The sequence below is a fragment of the Notamacropus eugenii genome, chromosome 3 (assembly GCF_028372415.1).
Source record: "Notamacropus eugenii isolate mMacEug1 chromosome 3, mMacEug1.pri_v2, whole genome shotgun sequence".
NCBI classification, from domain to species: domain Eukaryota; kingdom Metazoa; phylum Chordata; class Mammalia; order Diprotodontia; family Macropodidae; genus Notamacropus; species Notamacropus eugenii.
The window spans coordinates 270,471,708-270,495,192 of record NC_092874.1 but is presented as its reverse complement, the minus strand read 5'-3'; the positions used below and the strand labels follow the sequence as shown (position 1 = coordinate 270,495,192).

Here is a 23,485-nt window from a genome sequence, read left to right as displayed (position 1 = left end):
CTCACTGACCAATCATATCCTAGACTTGGACATACCTATACTCCCTTATATTAATCTTGTCTAATAAGACATTGATGAGAGGAGCTTGATTTTTTTCCTGGTCAGCCCTGACCTTTGGTTGACTTAGTGATGTTTCAGGTCTAAAACCACACCTCCAGGTAGCCCCGCCTTGGGCTATTTCCTGATTAGTTATGGGTAGAATACCTGTACAGTAGATATCAAAAGTGCATATTCCTTTAAGAACTGACCACTCCTTAACCACTCAACTAATCCCATCCCAAAACACCTAGTTAGCATATTTGGCACAAGTAATACTATAGAATATACTACATAAACTTTCCCCGTACCCCTCTAACGTTGTGGGTTCCCTAAGAACTCTTGCCCTCTAAAAAAGGTAATAAATCTTTACCTTGGCTTCAACAATGCTTGAGTTGGTGAATTCTTCTCCAGATGACCTGCCTCTGGTACTCTGGTGTTTGTAGGGTCTCACATCCCCCTTCCAACACTCATCACAGAGGAGTTTTGAGCAGCATTTGGAATGGGGAATCTTTTAAAGTGTTCTCTTCTGATATTCCTACTCTATGATCCCCATCCATGCTGATTTGTATAGGAGGAAAAAAAATATGGCATATGTACCTATCAAATAGTTTTCTTTGTGGATATTGTAAATTTCCTTCTTTTGGTCTCTGGCTTTTCATTTTCTGTGAACTCTTTGTTTTCCATTGGGATGACTGATTTTAAAAAAATATCATATGTATCAGTTAGGACTTGTCCTACTAGATAGAAAAGCCAAGCAGAGCTAGGATTTGTCTTTATCCCTTTATGTGTTCTCCTGCCCCTCCATGTCCAAGGATCCTTGTTTTACCTTTTGATCAGATGTTCCCTTGCTTCTCTTAGAGAAGCAACCAGTATCAGTTGTTTATACATTAGTCTAAATTTTAATCTTTCCTGGAATATGTTTGACTTATGCAATGTATTTCTTTTTTTAAAAAATATTAGCTTTTATTGATATGTCTTTATTGAAGGTAGCATCACCTTCATTTCCAAATATATTCCTCCTTCCCTGTCTAGTGAGCCATCCCTTGTAATCATTTATTTTAAAGTCCAGTGAAACTAATCAAAATATCAGTTGAATCTAACAAAATAATATGTGCTTTTCTATGCTCATTGGAATTGAATAAACATTTATACAATTATATGGACATTTAAATATGTGCCAGACACAGTAGAGTGCTCGTTACAAATATTATTAGCTCATGTGATGCTCACAACAGCCTTGCAAGGTCCATGCTATTGTCAGCCCCATTTTATAGTTGAGGAAATGGAGGCTGCTGGTGCTTAAGTGCCCAGGGTCACAGAACTAATAAATGTCTGAGACAAAATTTGAACTGAGGTCTTCTGGACTTTAGGCCTAGTACTGTATCAACTGCATCACCAGGTGTCTCTAACGGACTCCTGTGTCTACAAAGAAGGGAGGGAGAGGCATTTTTCCATCTCTTCTCTGATAGTGATTAGAATTATCTAATTGTATTTCAGTTTCCAGATTCTTTTTTTCTTTTTTAGGTGAGTGTGTAATGGTCCTTTCTATGTTGTGACAATTATATATATTGTTTTCCATGCAAAATTAATTGATTGTGATAAATCATTATTAATCACATGATTAATTAATAAATTGCTAACCATACAAAACATCCTTTGTTCTTGTTTTTGAAGATCTAGGACTGCCAATTAGAACAGTAGTTTGACCAGTGTCTACACAGTAAAAGGCTATCATGAAATTAGAGATTATCTTGCTAATGAGGGTGATCTAGAGGAAAGTTTGTAGAAAGTTAAAACAAAGCAACCAAATGCGATGTGCCATGATGGGGGAAAAGCAGTACTCAAGAAAATAATATTCTTTTAGATGAAATGATCACCTATGTTGAAAATCACTTTTTTTTGAAGCACAAAGGGCAAAATTATTGGGAAATTATTTCAAACTATATTTCAAAAAGCAAGGGAGAGACACAGAATGAGTAGAAGGAACACAAGCCAAGGAAAGGAAAAAGAGAAGCTTATTTATCTGAAGACTGATTGTCTTCAACCTTAGCTCCCCAACTGTGGATCCACAAAACGGAAAAAAAAGAAGAAAAAAATCCACTGAACTGCCACATTTATGCACTGAATTTATAGGAAAATTTCTTGGGCTGTCATTCAGAACCTGTTTATTCTTACTTTATACACAATTTTAATAAGCTTGGATTATCTGGTTTTCTAGTCCACTGCAAATGGATAGATTAGAAATAGCAAATTAAAGAGGTGAGGATGGGGGTGGGGTAGGGATAGGCTCCTAGATGTGATAACTGTTGGCTTTATATGGAGACTGGAGGGAGAAAAAAAATTACCTATATACAGAAAAATTTAAAGACCACAGAATCCTGAAGTCATATAATGTAGGGACACACATGCCAACCATTTTACTGTGCCATTAAGGTCAACACTTATAATACTTGGTGCATAATGCGGAATGCAAACCGTCAAAGAGAAGGTTAAAACTACAGGGTCATTCAAAAGTCTTAGTACAATTTAAATTGTTAAAGTTTAAAAGTGTACTGACTTTTGGAACCCTTGTATATTCCATTAATGGTCTTTTAGGAGGCAGGCAAGTGTATTTAATCCATTTTAGGAAGATTTCCATAAAAACAAAATTGTATTTAACCAAAAACCTATTTTAACCAAATTTTTAAGTTTAACCAAATGTAATCAATAACCTTTGGACATTTAAAAGTGAGTAAACTTCACTTATTTTTCAATCAAAAAGCATTTATTTATTATGCACTTACTATGTACCACAGGCTTGCTAAATCTTGGGGATTCAGTGCAAAGAATGAGTGTCCTTGAAATGAGCTGACATCTCAGTACATAAAGGAAGTACATGTATTTTAAGCATACGTAGCATAAATAGAAACTGAATGAATACAAATGTCCACACTGTTATTAAATACAAGGTAGTTTGGGAGGAAGAACTGTAGCTGTTGGAAAGGGGGAGTAGGAAAGGTTTTCTTTAGGCAATGGTGCCTGAGCTGCCATTTAAAGGAAGACAGGCAGAAGTGAGGAGCGAGGGCATTCCAGGCATGGGGGGATGGGGAGGAGTGGCTTTGCCATGATGCCAGATAAAAGAGGCATTAACTGCAAAGCGGAGATGCGGTGCATAATTCCAAATACATTTCTGTATTTAGACTCAACATCAAAATAATTTGTTTATATCAAAGTACTTTATGGGATTTTGTAAAAATGTGACTCTCCTTTGGAAACTTGGGCTGAGTGCAGCCTTTGATACATTCTGTGACCTTGGGCAAGTCATTGACATCTCATATTCCCAGGCAAATAAATTGTATTTGTGTTGGTAGAAGGAACTTCCTTATTGGGAGTTTTTGTTGTTGTTCAGTTGTGTTCCACTCTACATGACCTCCTTTGGGGTTTTCTTGGCAAAGATACTGAGGAAGTTTTCCATTTCCTTCTTGAGTTCATCTTATAGATTGAGGAAACTGAGGCAAACAGGATTACGTGACTTGCTCCGGGTCACACAGTGTCAAAGCCTAGATTTGAACTCAGGAAATGAAATCGCTGACTGTCTAGTTTAAAAATATATAGATAGATAGCCTTTGTTTTTACACACCTTCATTTACCATCCCTACTTTCTTCACACACAGAGCTATTGGTTATAACAAAAATAAAAAAGAGAGAAAAGTACTAAGCCTCCTAGACAATACATCAACAATGCCCAGCATTATATTCAGTGGTCCATACCCCTTGTGCTCTACCTCAGCAAAGAAGGTGGGGGGGGGGGGTTGCATTCTCATATCTCTTTCTGGGGCCAAGCTTGACCTTTGTCATTATGGCTTTATTTTCTCTGCCTTCCTTCCTTCTTCCTCCCTCCTTTTCCCCTTCTTTCCTTCCTTCCTTCCCTCTTTCCTTCCTTTCTTCCTTTCTCCCTTTCTCTCTTTCTTCCTCCCCTTCGTTCCTCCTTCCCTTCCTTTTACCATTTTACTATTGCAGTCATTGTGTCTGTTGTTTTCCTGGTTCTGTTTATTTAACTGCATGAAATTCTTATCAAGCTTCCCATGCTTCTCATTATCCTTCATATTCACCATTTCTTACAGCATGGTAATATTCCATTACATTCTTGTTTCACTATTTATTTAGCCATTCCTCAGTCCTTGGGCATCTACTTTGTTCGTGGTTCTTTGCTCCTACAAAAATGCTGCTACAAATTATTCTTGTAAAAGAACATATACATTCACGTCAGACATAAGAACACCAGCATTAGGAAAGCTTAGGCATTCCTTTGAAACGTAATGCAGCAAGTGTGTGTCCATGACTCTAGGTATTTATACAAACACTAAGACAGCCAAGTATCAGGCATGCTGGGAAAGTTCTCATTATTGTTCACAGAGGTTTCTGGTAGAACTAAGATAAAGCTATTTCTGAGGTGGGAGCGAGGAGTGGGCTAGGATGAGGGATGAAAATTATTTACTGATGATAAATGAATAAATAATTGCTTAGCATTGTACCTCATGCAGCTAGATTTACTTTGTACCCCTCTTGTATGTGTTGCATACCCCTTCATCACTGACAAGCTCAGTAAGAGCAGGGACCATGTTTTAATTTATTGGGGATCCCGGAATCTTGGAGTTGGAAAGGACCTCTCAGTATGAACAAGAATCCTTTCCATCAAGTTACTAATTAGTGGCCCTCCAGATTTTGTTTAAAACTTTGCAATAAGGCCGAACCCTCCATCTTCTGAGGGATCTCTGTTAACATGTGGAGAGCTCCAGTTGTTGGGGAGTTTTGCCTTCCAGTCTACAATTGCCTCTTTGCAGTGTCTACCCATTGTCCTTAATTCTGCCCTCCAAGGTCAAACAGAACACATCTATGCCCTCTTCCTAGGTAACAGCCTTTTGTATCATTGTATCTTCCTCCGTTCTCAGCCCTCAGCGTCATATACACTTTGCCATGCACTCTACATACAGTGAGTGCTTAATAAGTGAGAAATATAACTGAATTCGGAAAGTAAAAAAAAATGCACAGTGTTCTCTAAGGTGGTCCTCTCCTGATTTTTAGTAAGATTGTTGCTGAAAGCCAGTTACATGGTAAAGAAAGGTGAATTGCTTTTGATAACTCCAGGACACATGATTTGAAATAAACCTCCACTTCTATCAAAAGGAATCTTTATTCTAAGAAGCTGTTGGAAATCACCCTTGTCCTCCTGCTTATGTTTAAATACCCTTGGTCAGGGGTGGGGAAACTGTGACCTCAAGACCACATGTGGCCCTCTAGGTCCTCAAGTGCAGCCCTTTGACTGAATCTAAACTTCACAGAACAAATCCTTTTATTAAGGGGATTTGTTCTGTGCAGTTTGGATTCAACCAGAGGGCCGCACTTGAAGGCCAAGAGGGCCACTTGTGGCCTCAAGGTCTCAGGTTCCTCACCCTTGGCCTAGGTTGTGCATTTTAATTGAAAAAAAATACGCTCTGTAATTAGGCATGACTGTTAGCATTAATAGAAAGTATTTCTAGCCAGGTATAATTATGAAATACTTTAAAAATGCCCAGTTCAGATTTTCATTTTCAGAAAAAAACAACTCTAGATCTAGAAGTATCAGACTCTTGTTGTACTCAAGAAAATCTTTTAGTCCATTAACATTCATTCTACATATGTTTATTGAACACCTAATGTGTGTGAGGGGTTTTGTTAGGAGCGGGGGCTGCCCCCTTCCCCCACACCAAACAAAACACTTAGAACAGCCTTTGCTTTCAAGGAAAATACATTCTATTGGAGGAAACAACATGTAGACTTAGAATTCAGTTTCATTCAACTTGAAGTACCTGCTATGTGCAAGGCAGAGTGGTGAGTTGATGCTAGGACAGAGGCAAATTCGTGATGTTTTATTATATTCCTGTACCAAATTTTGGTTATTATTCTCAGTCGCTGGACATCCATGTTTGATTCCCTTTATTTGCTGTCTGCAGAGAGTTTATATTCCACTATGTAGAAGCAACATGTAGACAGATAATTCAACAACCATTTAGTTAAGCGAGAAACTATTGTATGTCCGTTACAGTCCTAAGTGCCAGTATGGGGACTGCCATGTGAACAGCCCCCGCCATGGGGAAGCTTACATTTTAGTTCTTTCCCCAGTAACATCAGGAGGAGGTTAGAATAAAGCACATTAGAATGGTCTCCATTGCTCTGATCCAACACAATGATTATTTACTCCTTCGGAGTTTTACTGGATTTGGAGAAGTCCTTTTTTGCAACATTTTATCTTAATGCTGTTTTTGCTTCCATTAAAATCCTGTTCCAGTTTCTCCTGTCTTTGCCAAGTATTGTACATTGAAAAGAAAGAAAGAGTTCTTTTTTGGTGCCTTTAGGGGGTGAATTTTATTCATTCCCTGAGTTGGGGAAGAAGTCTCCAATGATGAATCCAATGCAAGTCGGTACAGGTGCTGTCATTTTGATGTATTTGCCATTGGGAAGTTGGCCCCAAGGAGCCTTTAACAAAAGTTAACAATAATGCTCTTTAAAGGAATATTAGGACCAGAATTCCAATTTTAATTGAACTCAGATTAGTCTTTATTCATTCATTCATTAGGGGCACAGGTTGGATGCTTGACATTTAAGTGGCACTTTTCTATAGTTAGAGAAGCCAATGGGTTTTTTAAGAAGTCCTCTTCCTCTCATGCTCGCATGAAAGCATACAATGGTAAATGACTCTAATTATTGGAGATGAACGCTGCTGGTCACTGAGTTACTGTTCTGTTTTTATTTAGACTTGGATTATCACTTGCATTTATCTTCAGCTGCTCCTATTCAACTCTCTCGTCAGAACCAAAGGGATCTGTGGGAATCCTGTGACCGATGATGTGAAAGAGATTACAACATTGGTAAGAAAAGAAGTGATTTTAAAAATATATATATGTTTTTTTAAATGAAAAAAATACTTTTTTTAAATGGGGGACATTTTACGTAGATGAATTGGGGGGAAAGAAAAATATACTGGCTGGCTGGGAGAAAAAGATTTTAATCACTTTCTTCCAAAGTTCATGGAGGTAAGTGAAGGCATTGTCAGGAAATTCTGAGGATTTTATTGATGGAATTCTCAGCCAGTGAGATGGCAGGTGATTAGTGAGTCACATTTGATCAGTTCCTCAGTGTCTAACAAGATTCCTTTGCTTGTTTCCTGGAGGCTGCCTTTTTCTTGCCCCTTTCCTTCCATAATCCTTCAGATGCCTTGCATGGGGAGGGCTACATTCAGATATTATTCCTCCTTATCGCTTTAGATGGCCCCTCATCGTCACTTCACTACTGTGTGGCACTTAGAGTCAGGAAGTTGTTAAGTCATGTCCAACTCTTGTAATCCCATTTGGGGTTTTTACTGGAGTGATTGGCCATTTCCTTCTCTGGCTCATTTGATAAATGAGGAAACTGAGCCAAACAGGGTTAAGTGACTTGTGTAGGGTCACCCAGCTAGTACAAGTCTACACCTGGATTTGAAATCAGTTTCCTGATGCCACTCTCTCCATTGCATCACCTAGCTGCCCCCAGAGTTAGGAAGACCTGGGTTCAAATTCCTAGCTTTGATACTGGCAAGTTGTTTATCCTTCTTGGGCCTCAGCTTTCTCATCTGTAAATTGGGGATAATAATGCCTCTGATACTTAACTCACAGGGTTAATGTGAGGCTCACGTATGTAGGTAAAACATGAAATCAGATCAACAAGTTCTTCTGCACTGAACTTCATGACCCATATAAATGAAGTGGATCTGCCTTCCTTAAACAAGACAGAAACCAGGAAGCATCTTTCCATTTTGTTGGTAGCAGGGAGGATTCACCCAGATATACTCAGGAAAAGGCTCTTTCATCATCGTCAATAAAATGAGATAATTGGACTCTATTATGTCTAACCAAGTAACATCAAGTCAACAAGCTTTATTAAATGCTTACTGTGTGCAGGCCACCACCAAGTCCCAGAGATGCAAAGAAAGACCTGTCCTCAAAGGGCTCACTGTCTAATGGGAGAGACAAGATACAAACTGCTAGGTACAAAGATGACATAGCTGTGTTATTATTAATATATTTGATTGGTGCCAAACTCAAATAGAAATTGGAGCCAATAAACCATGCATAAGGGCAGAGAGGCAGTACAGTGGATATTGTTCTGGCCTGAAGTCAGGAAGATCTAACTTTAAATCTGACCTCAGACACTTACTAGCTGTGTGACCCTGGACAAGTCACTTAACCCTATCTGCCTCGGTTTCCTCATCTATAGTAAGAGCTGGAGAAGGAAATGGCAAACCACTCCAGTATCTTTACCAAGAAGATCCCAAATGGGGTCATGAAGAGTCAGACATGACTGAAAAGACTGAGGAGCAACATGCCATCACTCTTCTTCATCTCTGTCTTTTCTGCCCCGCCAAGTTTCTCTCCTCTAATAGGCTTTTGAAAGAATGCCAAAAGCAGAAAACCAAAATTTTGAGGACTATTATAAGCTGTGCAGATTCAGGAGAACAATTCATACAAAAACCCCGACGCTGTAAAATTTTGGAAGTTGTAAGAGCTACGAACAGTACAATGAGTATCCTAATTTCAGAGTTCTGAAGATGAATTAATGCTAGCCATTACTGAGAAATGATGGATTTAGGGTTCAGAATGACGTCCACATTTTTGTCCATTGCTACTGAGGGAATGTGTTTTACTAGACTCTGCATTTTTTTAGTGGGGTGTAGGGTGGGAAGGTGAAGAAAATAGATTTCTGCTGATTTGAAAAATAAAGATAGAAGGTGGAACTCCATATGGGAAATGTTTGTTGCACATGCTTTCAGATGTGATCAGTGTCTTCTTTTACTTTGTTACAAGAGACCTCATGAAATAGGAGTAATCTGTACATGTTTGTAATGGGAAAACAAAACTTAAAAAAAAATGTTAAAATACATTACAATGATTCCTAATAATTTGGATTTTTTTTAAAAAAATATCCCCCAAAAGAGGAACCGGATTAAAATTCTAGCTTTTCTTCTGTTTGACCTTGGATAAGTCCCTTGACTTTAGAGTTCAGTTTCTTCTTTCAAGCAAAAGAGTTTGCATTAGCTGGCCTCTTAGGAACCTTCCAACTCTAAATCTGTGATTCCATTAATGCATGCTAATTCAGAGTAAATGTCAAATCAAATCAAATTGTCTCTCTGATTTGCTGATAGGAGGAAAAACATTTCTCTGCATCTAATTTTTTTTGCAAGGCAATCAGGGTTAAGTGACTTGCCCAGGGTAACACAACTAGTAAGTGTCTGAGACTGGATTTGAATTCAGGTCCTCCTGATTTCAGGGCCAGGGCTCTATCCACTCCACCACCTAGGTGCTCCTACTGTAGCTTATTAATTGCACAATTTTCATGGGGAGTGAGATGTTTGTTTTTTTCACAGTATTATCACAATTGCTTTTTAGGCATTTTCCTCCTTTCCCAGTGCTATATCTCTTTTAACAATTCTTCATGTTAATTGTTCTTGTCCTGTCTCTTAGATTCAGTACCCAGTGGATAATGAGCACACATAATTAATTTGTTGTTATTGTTGAGTTATGTCTAGCTGTTCATGACCCAGAAGACCATACCACACTAGTGCTTATGGGGTTTTCTTGGCAGAGATGCTGGAGAGGTTTGCTATTTTCTTCACCAGTAGAGTGAGGCAAACAGAGCTTAAGTGATTTGTCCATGGTCACACAGTTAGGAAGTGTCTGAGGCTGGATTTGAACTAGGTCTTCCTGACTCCATGTCCAGCTGTCTATCCTCTGAGCCACCTTGCCATCTCAGTGTGGTTAAACATACTTATAGAGAGACTGGGTGCTCTTTTGCTGGGTGCTTATCTCCATACATCCCTAGAGAATATTCTCTTAACATACCATAGTAAGTATTTGCTTTGTTGATCTAAACTAAGCCCTTTCTGCATGGAATCATGAGCAAACTAATTCCTGAAAGTCATTATTGCTTAATTTTTTCCTTCATTTTTAGATCCTTATTAGAAAATGCCCAGTTTTGTGGCCAGATCTCTCAACATTCCATTACTCATTTCATATCATGCTTTGCAAAACTTAAAATGCCCAATGAGTGAATTGTTTTTATTCATTCTTGTTTTTTGGTTGAAGTTTCACTACAGTCACTACTGACTACATTGGCAGGTCTTCTGGAAATGATCAGTTAGCTGGTGTCCAACTACTTTAGGGATATTTTCTAGACCAAGCTAAAATAGGTATAGGTTGGATTTGACCGCTGAGATTCATTCCGTGTTGTAATTCTACGAATCTTCATAGTTGTTATTTTGGTAAATTTCTACAAATGTAGACAAAGTTTAGCCTTCTAAACTGGGTTTGAGAATTGATTAAGTTGAAGAGGATTTTTTTAAAAAGTCTTAAGTTCTCATAGTATATTGCCTTTTTTATGTTTTTTGCTCTTTCATTCAATAAATCAAGTGATCTAGTAGTCGTGGAGGGTAAAAAGTCTAAAAAATAGAATCTCTGCTCTCAAGGAGCTTATAGTCTAGTTGGGGTGCCAAAATTACTATACATGATAGAACAATGAATAATTTAAGATGGTGCTTTTTTTAAAGATTGAAATGATGACTTGATTTTGCTTCTGGCTTCTATTCTAAGCCACTGGTGGGGAGTTTCACTGGTAATCACTTGCTACATGAACTATGGAACAAAGACCCTCAAGGACAAATGACTCGACATCTTGGCAACAAGAAAGTTGCCAAGGAGTCCAGGCCCCATGCCAAGGTGACCCTGGCATACTGTCCATTTTGCAGGGATAGCATTTGCTTCTTTATCTTTGCTGTTTGCTAAAGGCTCATATTCATGTTTCTGAACTTATGTCTGGAAGTTCTAACATGAAATCAGGCAGCCTAATCAATTTTGAGGGTGATGTATTAAAGGAGTGTTGTGGTAATTCTTGTCTGTTCTGTAGTTAGTTGTAAATTATGAAAGACATTTTGTGGTGTTTTTGTTCTAGCATTACTGTGGGATCATAAAATCATCAAGTTGTCTGGAACAGACTTTAGAGGTCATTTAGCTCAACCCTCTCATTTTACAAGTGAAGAAACCAAGTCCCAAAGAGATTGTGTCTTCCCAAATGTTAATACTCTGAATGGCTAAACTGAGATTGGAACCCTGGTCAATTCTCTGGCTTCACTGCTTAATTTGTGGCCCACAAATAGAGCAACCCATCTTCCACACATAATTCCTCTATGGTTAGGCACCTCCCACAAATACATGGGTACCTGATTACTGTATTTTATTCCAGTCATAACCTCTAGCATGATATAAGGGAGAAGGAACTGATTCTGTAATTAGAGGAACTGGGTTCAAATCCTGCCTCTGATGTTGACTACCTTTGTGATCTTAAGAAAGTTATCTAACTTCCCTGGGTCTCATTTTTCTCAAATGTAAAATGAGGAATTCAATTTAAAAGCCTTGTTCTAGAAAAATAACCTATCTTCTTACAATTAGATAAATTTTTCTGTCCCAAATGCAAAAATATATATTCACTTTTGCTGATAGAAACCTCCTGTGAGGGTGGGGAGTAATGGTCCTAAAATTTAACACTCACCCCCTCACTGATCTTATACAATATAACCATCCTTTTCTTCTTCTTTCCTTTTGCTCCAGTGGAAATCCATTTTGTACTATTTTTTTCATAGTCACCTTATGGTCTAACTTTCTCTAACTATTTTTTCCCCTCAATTACATGTAAATATAAATTTTAACACTTTTTTAAAAATTTTGCATTCCATAGTCTCTCCCTTTCCCCTCCCTCCTCCTTGGGAAGGCAAGTAATTTGATACAGATTCGACATGTGCAGTCATGCGAGCCATTTCCATATTAGTTGTGTTGCACAATGAAACACAGACCAAACAAACAAACAAACCAAGAATGATAAAAAACAGATTAAAAAAAAGCCTGCTTCACTCTGCATTCTGACTTCATCAGTTCTTTCTCTGGAGGTAGTTTTCATCCTAAGTCTTTTGGGATTGTCTTGGATCCTTGCATTCCTGAGAACAGCCAAGTCATTCAAAGTTGAAAACATACAGAAGACCTTAAAGCTCTATCGACCTGTGAATTTTTATCATTCTTATTATAGTGATGGGCAAATTAAGAGGGAAACCTATCATTCTATTGATGCTATTTTCCTTCTTTCTTTTTCTTTTTGTTTTTCTGCTGCCACTTAGAATGATATGATCATAGGGTAAGAGAGATGGATAGAGCATTTATTAAATGCTATGTGCAGCCATGGTGCCAAGTGCTAGGAGCATAAACACAGGCACAAAGACAATCCTTACCCTCAAGAAGCTTATATTCTGTTGGGAATACTAGGGCAGGGGACTGAGGATAGGATGCGTTTGGCAGGGGAGAGGTAATAGGAGTGATAAGGTTGGAGAAGTAGTCCAAGGAGTTGTGAGTTCAGTTGAGTCTGAGAGTTGGAAGGGAATGCAGCCAGCGAACTAGAAGACAGTCCTCTATCACAACATATTCAACAACTGGTCATCCATCTTCTGCTTGAAGGGTTCCAAGGAAGGGGAAGTCTACCACCTCATAAACTACCTCTTATTCCACTTTTGTACGGCTCTAATGATTAGGTTTAATTTTTTTTTTCTGGCATCAAACTTCATTTGCCTCTTCCTAATTTCCAAGCATTGTCCCTTGTTTAATCATTCTATTACATGAGAGCCCTTCACATACTTAATGATAGTGATGTTGTCCTTCCTTTCTACTCTCAAATCTTCCCTTTTACAGTTTAACTGTATTAGTATAGTTTTCTTCAATTGATGCTTTTATGACATAGACACATCCATTTTATCAATGCCCTTCTTAAACTGTGATTCCCAAAACCAGAAAGAGAATATTCTAGATGAAGTCTGCATAGGACAGAGTACAGTGGGACTATGTCACATCTTTCCTTATTCCTGGAAGCTATGCCTCTTTTAATATAGCCTAAGGCTACATTAGCTCTTTTGCCTACTACTTCATAATGCTGACTCATTGAATATGAATTCTATCAAAAATCTTAACTCTTTTTCAGATAAATTGTTGTGCTTACTCCCACCTTGTACTTGCAACACTGATTTCTTTTACCCAAGCTGAAGATTTTGCATTTATGTCTATTGGATTTTACTTCTGCATTTTTGGAATCCAGCTCTGTCATTCACTGCAAATTTGATGAGCATAACATCTATGTCTTCATTAAAGTTATTGATAAAAATGTGAAAGAATATAGCTCTAAGGGCCCTATGAAGACATTACACCTGTGATCTCAGGATACCTCTTCCTTAAATTCAATAGCTGAATGACCTGAATGACCTGAATCAAAAACCTTATAGAAATATCTAAAAATATTAGAAATATTTTTATGTTTTAGTTATTCTTACGTGTGTCACATAAAAGTCTCCTAACATCAGTGTTTGATCACCAGAGCTTAGGAAAAATGTTGGCTAGGTCATCTAATGTACCATAATGTGGTCTGACAGCTAAGTGGAGCATCACATGAAATTTACAATGAACAAAAAGAAAAGTTGCAAATTGAACATTTGTTAGTTGCAGAGTTCCAGGGCCATCTCCAAGGATAACTGATCTCATATCAAAACAGTCATCTGTGAGGTGAGGACAACATGTTTCATCATTTCTTAGGTCAGAAATATCAACTATGAATAAATAAACAAAAATGGTAATATTCTCATGCTGTTAGACACCAGAGGATGCATTTTAAAAATTTTCCCAAATTCCATCTAATATTCTGTTTAAATTAGCAAGATGTTTTGTGTTTTATTTTTTGAGTGGTGATCATAATAAGAATTTTGACAAAAATTCAGTTTAACATTTTAAAAAATGGAATTAACTGTATCTCATACTGAAGAAACCCTAGGAAGGTCCAGAAATAACCCAGAACTCTTTGGGCTGAGAATCCATTTGTTCATTTAACAAACATGGATTAAGAGAGGAAGTGTCAATTAATAGATAAAATGGTTGAAATAGGAAGATCTCAGGGTTGTAGATTTAGAGCTAAAAGGAACCTATGAGACCTTCAAATCAATCTTCAGACATTGAGAAATCCAACTCCCTCATTTTACAGAGGAGGACACAAAGGCACAGGGGTGGTTAAATGATTTGCTGTCAGTTACCCAGTCAAAAGCTGAACCCAGGGCTTTTGACTTGAGTTCAGTCCTCATTCATATAGCCCAAGCAGTTTCCTGTAAGACTTGACTTCAAATTCTTTTTTTTTTTTTTTACACTCCATAGTATGAACCTTTGTAAGTCACTTAACCATTCCGTACCTCAGTTTTCTTCTTTGTGGATTGTGGATAATGGTGGCACCTTCCTTCATAGGACTGTTTCCAGGATTGAATGAGATATTATGTACAAAACACCCTGAAAATCTTTAAGAATTAAATAAATGTAGGTTATTGTTGCTATTATGATTAATATGATTGATCATTTTCCCTACACCTACCGGGTGTAATGTGCTATGCTGGATCCTGTGAGTATAAAAATAATTTAAACCATAGCCCTTGTTCTAAGGATTTTACAGTGTAATAAAGGAACTCACATAGGGACTTTGAAAAACTACAGAGAGGCAGCCAGATATAGTCTATGGAGAGCTAGAATTAAACTCAGGAATTTCTGAGGGCTGGTCCTACCTCTGACCCATACTAGCTGAGTGACCCTGAGTAAGGTACTTTCCTTCTTTGTCACCCACTCAACTTTTTGAGATTGGTGACAGAGAAAGAGCTGTTCCTAATTGGTAGAGAGTACTTCACTAAGAACTCCCAATGCTGAGGAAATCACATATTGAACCAAACAAAAATCAAAGAAAAAAACAAGAACAAATTAGAAAATCCTAAGTATAATGTTCATTCATTTTTCAGTTATATCTGATTCTTTGTAACCCCATCTGGGGTTTTCTTGGCCAAGAGTGGTTTGCCATTTCCTTCTCTAGCTCATTTTATAGATGAGGAAACCGAGGCAAACAGGGTTAAGGGACTTGCCCAGGGTCACAAAACGTAGTAAGTGTCTGAGGCCAGATGAGTGCATTAGAGGAGTCTAAAGTGCTGTGTCAGGGTGTGGTGGCTTCTATATGTGGCATTGGTTGGAGTACGGGGGAGCACTTTTTTCCCTCCTTTCTCCTCAGTATCACCTGTCAGCTAAGCTTGCTGTTCCCAGGTGATAAGCAAACAAAGATAAAGGTGAAATCCATGTGAAACAAGATGGAGGTAAAGTGGAGCACTGAACTGTGGAAAGATGCTCTTCCAAGAAGGCTTCTGGTCAAATTGTTGAATACATCCCAGCCAGCAGGGTATTATCATGAGAAAATCACCAGTACCTCTAGATGGGACTGCTTAGTAAGGCAATAGCTGGCAGGATTCATGGGAAAACTTATGGCCAATATGGAAGATGAAGAATGGGGCACAGAAAACATCAAACCTCATGTTGCTCTTTTGTCCTTATATTTGATAAGAATACCTGGTGCTTCTAAAGTAAATGGAGACCATGTGATCATAGATTTAGAGCCCAAAAGAAATTTGGAGGCCACTGAATCCAACTCCCTTGTGTTACACTTAAAGATGCTGAGTCACATACTTCAAATTCATCAGAAATCTGATTTTTCCTGAAGAGATCAGTTCAGAAGTAGATTTGTTTCTGGATCAACATTAGAATACAGATGCCAGTGATCAGTACTCTTAAAAGAGAATCCATCCACAGTGGTTGGATTGGGACCTTCTCTGAAAGAGAATCCATCTACAGTGGTTGAATTGGGATGTGGGAAGATCTGGAAATAGGAATTTCAAATAGCAGCTTTGAAGAAGGAGGTAGCCCCAGCTTTTAGAAACAAGATAATTGCTATGGGAAACAACCAGACAATATAGATTTGCCAAGAAAAGTCATTATCAAGATGGAAAAGACTGAGCAACCTGAGAGTCATTCAGAATAGGTAGACATGGCTTTTCCCCCCAAGATGGCGCAGAAGGCAAAGAAGGAAGCTGCTCCCCCCAAGACAGAAGCCAAGTCCAAGGCCTTGAAGGCCAAGAAGGGTGTCCATAGCCACAAAAAGAAGATCCGAACATCCCCACCTTCTGGAGACCCAAGACACTAAGACTTCGCAGGCAGCCCAAATACCTTCGGAAAAGTGCCCCTCGGAGAAACAAGCTTGATCACTATGCCATCATTAAGTTTCCCTTGACCTGAGTCTGCTATGAAGAAGATTGAGGACAACAATACCCTAGTCTTCATTGTGGATGTCAAGGCCAATAAGCATCAGATCAAGCAGGCGGTAAAGAAGCTGTATGACATCAACATGACCAAGGTCAAGACACTGATGGAGAGAAAAAAGCCTACGTCCTGCTTGCTCCAGACTATGATGCTTTGGATGTTGCCAGCAAAATTGAAATCATCTAAACTGTGTCCAACTGTCCTACTGCATCTACAATCAAAAGTTTTCCTGGAAAAAAAAGAATAGGTAGACATTGTAGTTCCATGGAGGATTTTGTGATTTATATAAGATTTCTTGCAACATATGGAGAAACATAATTGCAACAATCAATTCACCAGATAATGCTATAATATTTTATGGACCACACCAAGAATGGTAATGAACGTTATAGAAGTAGAGAAAATATTGCCCTTAGACAAGTTAGGGATTTTAATATTGCAAGAAGTCCATCATGTGCTGAATTGGGGTTGGTCCCAGAAATGAAGAAGGAGATTCCTTTCCAGGAATGCCATCCACTGTGATGTTTAGTGCCACTTCCTAGAGGAAATTCAATGGTTGCCTGAGGAACTTTGAAAAATGGGCCATTTATATGTTGCTATTGAACAAAAAAGAGTTTGTAGGATGTTGAGCAGACTTCTTCAAGGTGGCTAGTAGGAAAAATGAGAAAAGTTTATTGAAACTATAAAATTTGGTAAGAACAGAACACTAGTGTTTCCTGAAACCCAGAAAACAGATTTAGTTGTAAGTTTTATTTATCAAGGGAAAAAATGTAACACAGATTCATAGTGCCTGGGAATGGTTGAGGGAAAGGGGGCGGGGAGGGCGGCACAGAGATACAGAGAGCAAAAGACAGAGACAGAGAAAGAGAGAAGAGGAAGAAGAGGAGGAGGAGAAGAGAAGAGGAGAGGGAGAGAGAGGGGAAGAGAAAGAAGGAAGGAGAGAGAGAAGAAGAAAGAGAAGGGGAAGGGAGAGGGGGAGACAGAGACAGAGTGCCATACATATAAACACCTAATGCCATCATCACCATTATTAACCATTTCCAATAGGTTTTTTTGTTAAATTAATTGATTTGTTTTCAGTTTTCTACAATCACTTCCATAAGTCTTAAATTTTTCTCCCCCTCCCTTCCCCATCCCTCCCTGAGACAGCATGCAATCTTATATGGGTTCTACACATACATTCTTATTAACCACATTTTCACATTAGTCATGTTGCATAGAAGAATTAAAATGAATCGGAGAAACCATGAGAAAAAACACACCAAAGCCAAACATAACACAAGAGAAAATATTCTGCTTCATTCTGCATTCCATTCCATAGTTCTTCCTTTGGATGTGGATGGCATTTTGCCTCGAGTCCTTTGGGAATATTTTAGGTCCTTGCATTGCTGTGAAAGGATAGGTCTACCAGAGACAGTCCTTCCACACTGTGGCTGTTACTGTGTATAATTTTCTCCTGGTTCTGCTCATTTCTTTCAGCATTAGTTCATGTAAGTCCTTCCAGGCCTCTCTGGAGTCCTCCTGCTCATTATTTCTTATAGCACAATAGTATGTCATTACATTCATATACACCTTGTTCAGTCATTTCCCAATTGATGGGAATCCCCTCGATTTCCAGTTTTTGGCCATGACAAAGAGAGCTGCTATAAATATTTTTGTACATGTGGGACCTTTTCCCATTTCCAGTAGGTTTTGCTGCAGTGAAGATGGTTTTGATTTTTGAGTCAGGTGACTTTCCTTACCTCTTGCCACCTGCTCATCCCATTAAAAATCTTTTACCACTTTGTTGATGGGAAATGCTAAATATTAAAAGCTTGCAAATGGTTTTACTAGAAAACTTTCAGTGTTCCATATCTCATTCTTACCTTTATTATTTAGGGGTTCTTTTTCATTATCTGTGTTAAGCCTTAAGAATATTAATAGTGCTTAGACATCATACAATAAGATGCAAAACTTTTTTTACACTTAAAATTTAGTGGATTCCTATTGATCTTAAAGGTAACAGTGTCAGTGTGTGATTTTAAAAATTATTTCCATCCACTGGTTTTACTTTAGGTGATTAAATGAAAAGTGGCATTTGCCACATTCTTGAAATGTGATTTCTGTACTTGATGGCATGACAAATGCTAACCTTTTTTCAGTTTTTAAACTTTCCTGGCAAAATCCATAATCCTCATGATCTAATGAGGTATTATCTCTCCCCTTAAAGAATATAAGGTCTTTGAGGGCAGGTGTTTTTTCTTTTTTTTGTCTTGGTGTTCTCAGAACCTAGCACTGACAAATAGGGAATAACTAATATGCTGATTGATTAATTTATGAGGGAAACTGAGAGGCTAAATGACTTGCCTAATGTCACATAATCTATAATCCAAAATCCATAATCCATAAGTTCTTGGTCATGGCCAAGAATTGGAAATCGAGAGGATTCCCATCAATTGGGGAATGACTGAACAAGATGTGGTATATGAATGTAATGACATGCTATTGTGCTATAAGAAATAATGAACAGGAGGACTCCAGAGAGGCCTGGAAGGACTTACATGAACTAATGCTGAAAGAAATGAGCAGAACCAGAAGAACACTTACGTAAGTGGGGTGGGGATGGAAAGAATACTGACTATGAAGTGAGAGGACTTGGGTTCCAATCTTACCATCCATGCTTTAGTACCTTGGTGATCTTTGGTCCAATCATTTAATCTCTCTGGGCCCAGTTTCCTTATCTGTAAAAGGATAGATTGGAAACCCCTTCCATTTATAGACTGGTGGTGCTCCCAGGGAGTTTTTAGTCAAATCATTGGAGGAGAACAAGAGCAGTGCCCTCTGACCTCCTCTTACCTAATCTCGTTCTTTTCTTATATTGTGTATAATAAACAATTGTAGAGATAATAACAATCCACACTCATATAATAGTCTAACATTTGTATAGCAAATCTTAATGTTTACAGAGTGCCTTCCATGTATTATCTCATTTGATTTTCATAAGTAATAGGTGCTATTATTTATGTATTGATATGTGATATGCTATTGATATCTATGATAAGATAACGATATATTATTATCATTCCCATTTTAAAGATGGAGAAAAGTAAGGCTGAGAGAAGCTGAGTAACTTGCCCAGGGTCCCACAGCTAGTAAGTGGCTAAATAAGTTTTGAACTCAGGTCTTCCTGATTCCAAGTCTTGCACTTTGCTACCAGGCTGAGAGGAAGAAGTGGGGTATTTTAAGAGTTGAACAGAAGTAGATAAGGAGCTAACAACTTACTTTTATTTAATGGTTTAAAGTTAGCAGAACATTTTTTCATATATTATCTTAGCCTCGTGATATCCCTGGGAGGTGATGATTAGAAGTGTTATCCCCATTTTGCAAATGAGGAAAACAGAGGCACATAGATTTCAGTGAGAAGTGCTCATGATCTCATAGCTGTCCTTGTCATGGGTTAGAACTACCAGGAAGTTAATCTGGTCTGATGAGGTATTATCTCTCCCCTTAAAGAATATAAGCTCTTTGAGGATGGGTGTTTTTTTCTTTTTTTTGTCTTGGTGTTCTCAGAACCTAGCACTGACAAATAGGGAATAACTAATATGCTGACTGATTAATTTATGAGGGAAACTGAGAGGCTAAATGACTTGCTTAATGTCACATAAATAGGAACTTGCAGAACCAAGTCTTGAACCGGGCTGGAATGAAAAGACCTGGATTTGAATCCTACCTCTGATACTAATAGCTTTGTGAGCTTGAATAATTCATTTAACTTCCCAGAGCCTCAGTTTCTCCATCAATTTTGTTGTGTAGTCATGTCAGTTGTGTCTAACTTTTTGTGACCCCATTTCAGATTTTCTTGGCAAAGATACTGGAATGGTCTACCATTTTCTTCTCCAGCATATTTTATAGATGAGGAAACTGAGGCAAACGGGGGTAAGTGACTTGCTCATTGTCACACAGCTAGTAAATGTCTGAGACTGGATTTGAACTCAAGTCTTCCTGATTCCACTGTGCCAACTAGGTGCAGTCATCTATAAAATGAGATTATTGAAGAAGCTGTCCTCTGAGATCCATCTAGCTCCAAATCTCTGATCTCTTTTTCTGACTCTGTTTTAATTTGAGAACAGGACTTCTATTTAAACCTTTGGGTAATAACAAGGGCTTTGCTTTGTATGCCATTGGGAACACCCAAGGATTGGAAGAGCAAACTTTTTAGAGCGAAGGACATTGCTGTGTGAATAGAATGATTCTGAAGTGCATGCAAGTCTTTATATATTGAGGTGGAAATACTCTCATGGGTGATTAATTTTTCTCTCCTATTTCAGCATTTCTTTTCTTCCATTGAATTGATCCTTTCGCAATTTTGATTTGTTCCTTCCTTGCATTAGGTGGTGACCAATGCTGTGCCCTCCACGGCTGAAGTCTGTTTGCCCGAGGCTATTCTCCTGTCATGGAAACAACATGATTTATGACTTTCACAGGCTCATTTTTTGGGGTTTTGTCTTGGACAGCCTGTACTGCTCCACTGTCCCCATGGTTTTCACTGGAAATCATTCTGGCATGTTTACTCAGCATAAGAGTTCATCTATTTACAGAACATTTTGCTTTGTTTCTAAAAATGTTGCAAGACTTGTTTTAAATGGCAAAGCCAGACCTACCTAAAGAAAGGGTCAAATATTTTGGGCAAAGATGAATGGAGCTTTCGAAACTTTCGCCTCTGTGGGATAGTTATGGTACTGCTCTTTATCCTTTCAGAGTCTTAATGGAAGCAGTAATAGATTGCGCTCATGGGAATAGTGTGAGTGACTCTTCTCCCTGCTGTTCCCCTGGAAATAAGACTTGTTGGGGTGATTTGTTTCTACTTTGGGACATGTTAATTAAAAATGCCGTTGTTACCTTTTCTTCTCACTTTGATATTTAAGAGTCTTAGGGGTTTGATAGTCTTTAAAAAGAAGAAGAAGGCATTTGGTTGAGTTAGGTCAGTGTTCTCATACTCAACTGGCAAAGGAGGAAATGAGATAGAAGGTTAAGTGTCTTGAGTAAGGTCACTCAACAAGTCAGTGGCTGGGGATGGGATCAGAACTCAGACATTCCAGTTTCCTAGTTTTGCAGTTGGCAATTAGCGCATAACCTTCATTTTAAGGAAACATTGTCAAATGTCATTCAAATTGTCTCTTCGAAGGTTTGAATCATTCATATTTTTTTCTAAAGGTTATACTTAGTGTGGGAACTCCCTTCACTAAGATTGGCAACATATTTGGAACTCGAGTTCAAAGGGTCATACATAATGCACAGTGGATAGAGTGCTAGGCTAGGAGCAAGGAAACCAGAGTTCAAATCCTACTTTAGTTACTTACTAGCCTGGGCAATCTCTCTAGGCTTTCAGTTTCTTCATCTGTAAAGTGGTGGAGTTGGAATCTTGGGCCTTGAAGGTCACTTCTAGCTGTAAATCTGTGATACTATAAACAGTACAACAGATATTTAGAGATAGTAGGAACCTTAAGATTTCATTGAGTCCACTTCCTCTCTTCCCCAGTATTTGACAGAGAATTTAAGTGACTTGCCCAAGATTACATTGGCCCAGGTAATAAGCGCAGAACCAAGATTTGATCCCGGACCCTCTGACTTTAAGTCCAGCCCTTAGGATCATAGAGGATTGCTTAGAAGTACTGAGAGGTCACACAACAAATATGGGCCGGAGGACAAGACTTGAATTCAGGTCTTCCTGACTCCAAAGCTAGATGTCTATCCACTATACCTCTTCCTCTAGGACTTGTTATTTCCAAAACTTAGCAATACACGTTTTAGAATGGCAAAGTCTGCTTCTTTGCACTTACTTTGGTATATGTCGCTTAGTTCTGTCAGACTTTTCCCTGGCAAAGACACTGAAGTGGTTTGACATTTTATGCTAAGCTTCTAATCAGAAGAATTATCTACCACAGCTCTGAAATGAGGTAAATTCCATAAATCTAGCCCCTAACTCCCAAATGTTCATTTTTTCATGATCATCAGAATTTTCTTTTCCTACGAGATGCCAAGAGGGAAGCTTTGTTATTCATTGGCTCTAGAACTGGTGGGAGGGGCTTTTGAGGGCATCTAGTCCCGATCTTTCATTTCACTTCTCCTTCTGATTACAGATTTAGTCGTGTCTGACTATTTGTGACCCCATTTAGGATTTCTTGGCAAAGATACTGGAGCGATTTGCCATTTCCTTCTTTAGTTCATTTTACAGATGAGGAAACTGAGGCAAACAGGGTTAAATGACTTTCCCAGCATTATACGTCTTTGAACTTACAAACTTGAAGCCACGTAGTTTCACTGAATTGTGATTCCTCTACATCTGAGGTCCTTTGACTCAGATTCCTGTAGAAAGTTTAGAGGTCCATGAACTTAGATGGGAAAAGAAATGCACTTTTATTTTCACTAACTTCTAATTGAAATTTAAAAAGATGTTATTCTGAGAAGAGATCATGATACATTAAAAAAGTAAAAAAGAAGAGCCTTGATCTACAAGGTGACCTATTTTATCAGCTTCATTTTTTTCAGGAATCGTCTTATGGAAGCAACAAATCAAATACAACCAGGAAACTTACTCGTTGTTGTCTTGTAATTAATAATAATGATCACTTAGGAAAGTAGATTTCAGTGAAATTACAAAACACTTTTCAAGTCTCATTTTGTATTATGGTTATTTGTGCATATTACTGGATTGTGGATACCCCGAAAGCAAGGGCCTTGTCTTCTACAATTGTTGTACCTTCTGCGTGGTATCTGCACCCATAGGCACTAGTTTTAGTAAACAGACAACCTCAGTTTAATGTCTTTTATCTGTAAGAAAAGCACGGTGGTCTACTTTTATTCAAGCATACCTTTGACTCCACACTTTTTAGTTTAATATTTAAAGGTGACCCAGAAAACTCCCTTGAAGTTTCTTTGTACATTTTTTAAAAACTCTCTATTAAGATACCATAAAATAACAATCTAGGTAACTTTGAAAATTGTACTCCAATGACCCAGATGGTTCTCTGGGCAGGAATATTGAGAGCTGATAGGCTCAGAGATTTAGAATTGGAAGTACAATGCTACCTCAATGACTTTTAAAAAGTTTTTAGAAGTGGAATAAAAATATTCTGTATGATTCATAGGGGTTGAGCATCCAATAAATTTTATACTAAGCCTCTGGGCAAGGATGATCTACAGGGAAATGAATTCCTGGT

At 38.2% G+C, this 23,485-nt stretch overlaps 1 protein-coding gene across 2 annotated transcripts in view; it reads left to right on the top strand.

Annotated features, from left to right (window-relative positions):
* Window positions 1–23,485, top strand: part of KITLG (KIT ligand) — a 119,208-nt gene that overhangs the window by 49,284 nt on the left and 46,439 nt on the right. For both annotated transcript variants that reach the window (XM_072655536.1, XM_072655537.1), the window contains exon 2: window positions 6,813–6,926. In XM_072655536.1, the coding sequence (XP_072511637.1) occupies window positions 6,813–6,926 (114 nt within the window). The remainder of the gene's footprint in view (window positions 1–6,812; window positions 6,927–23,485) is intronic.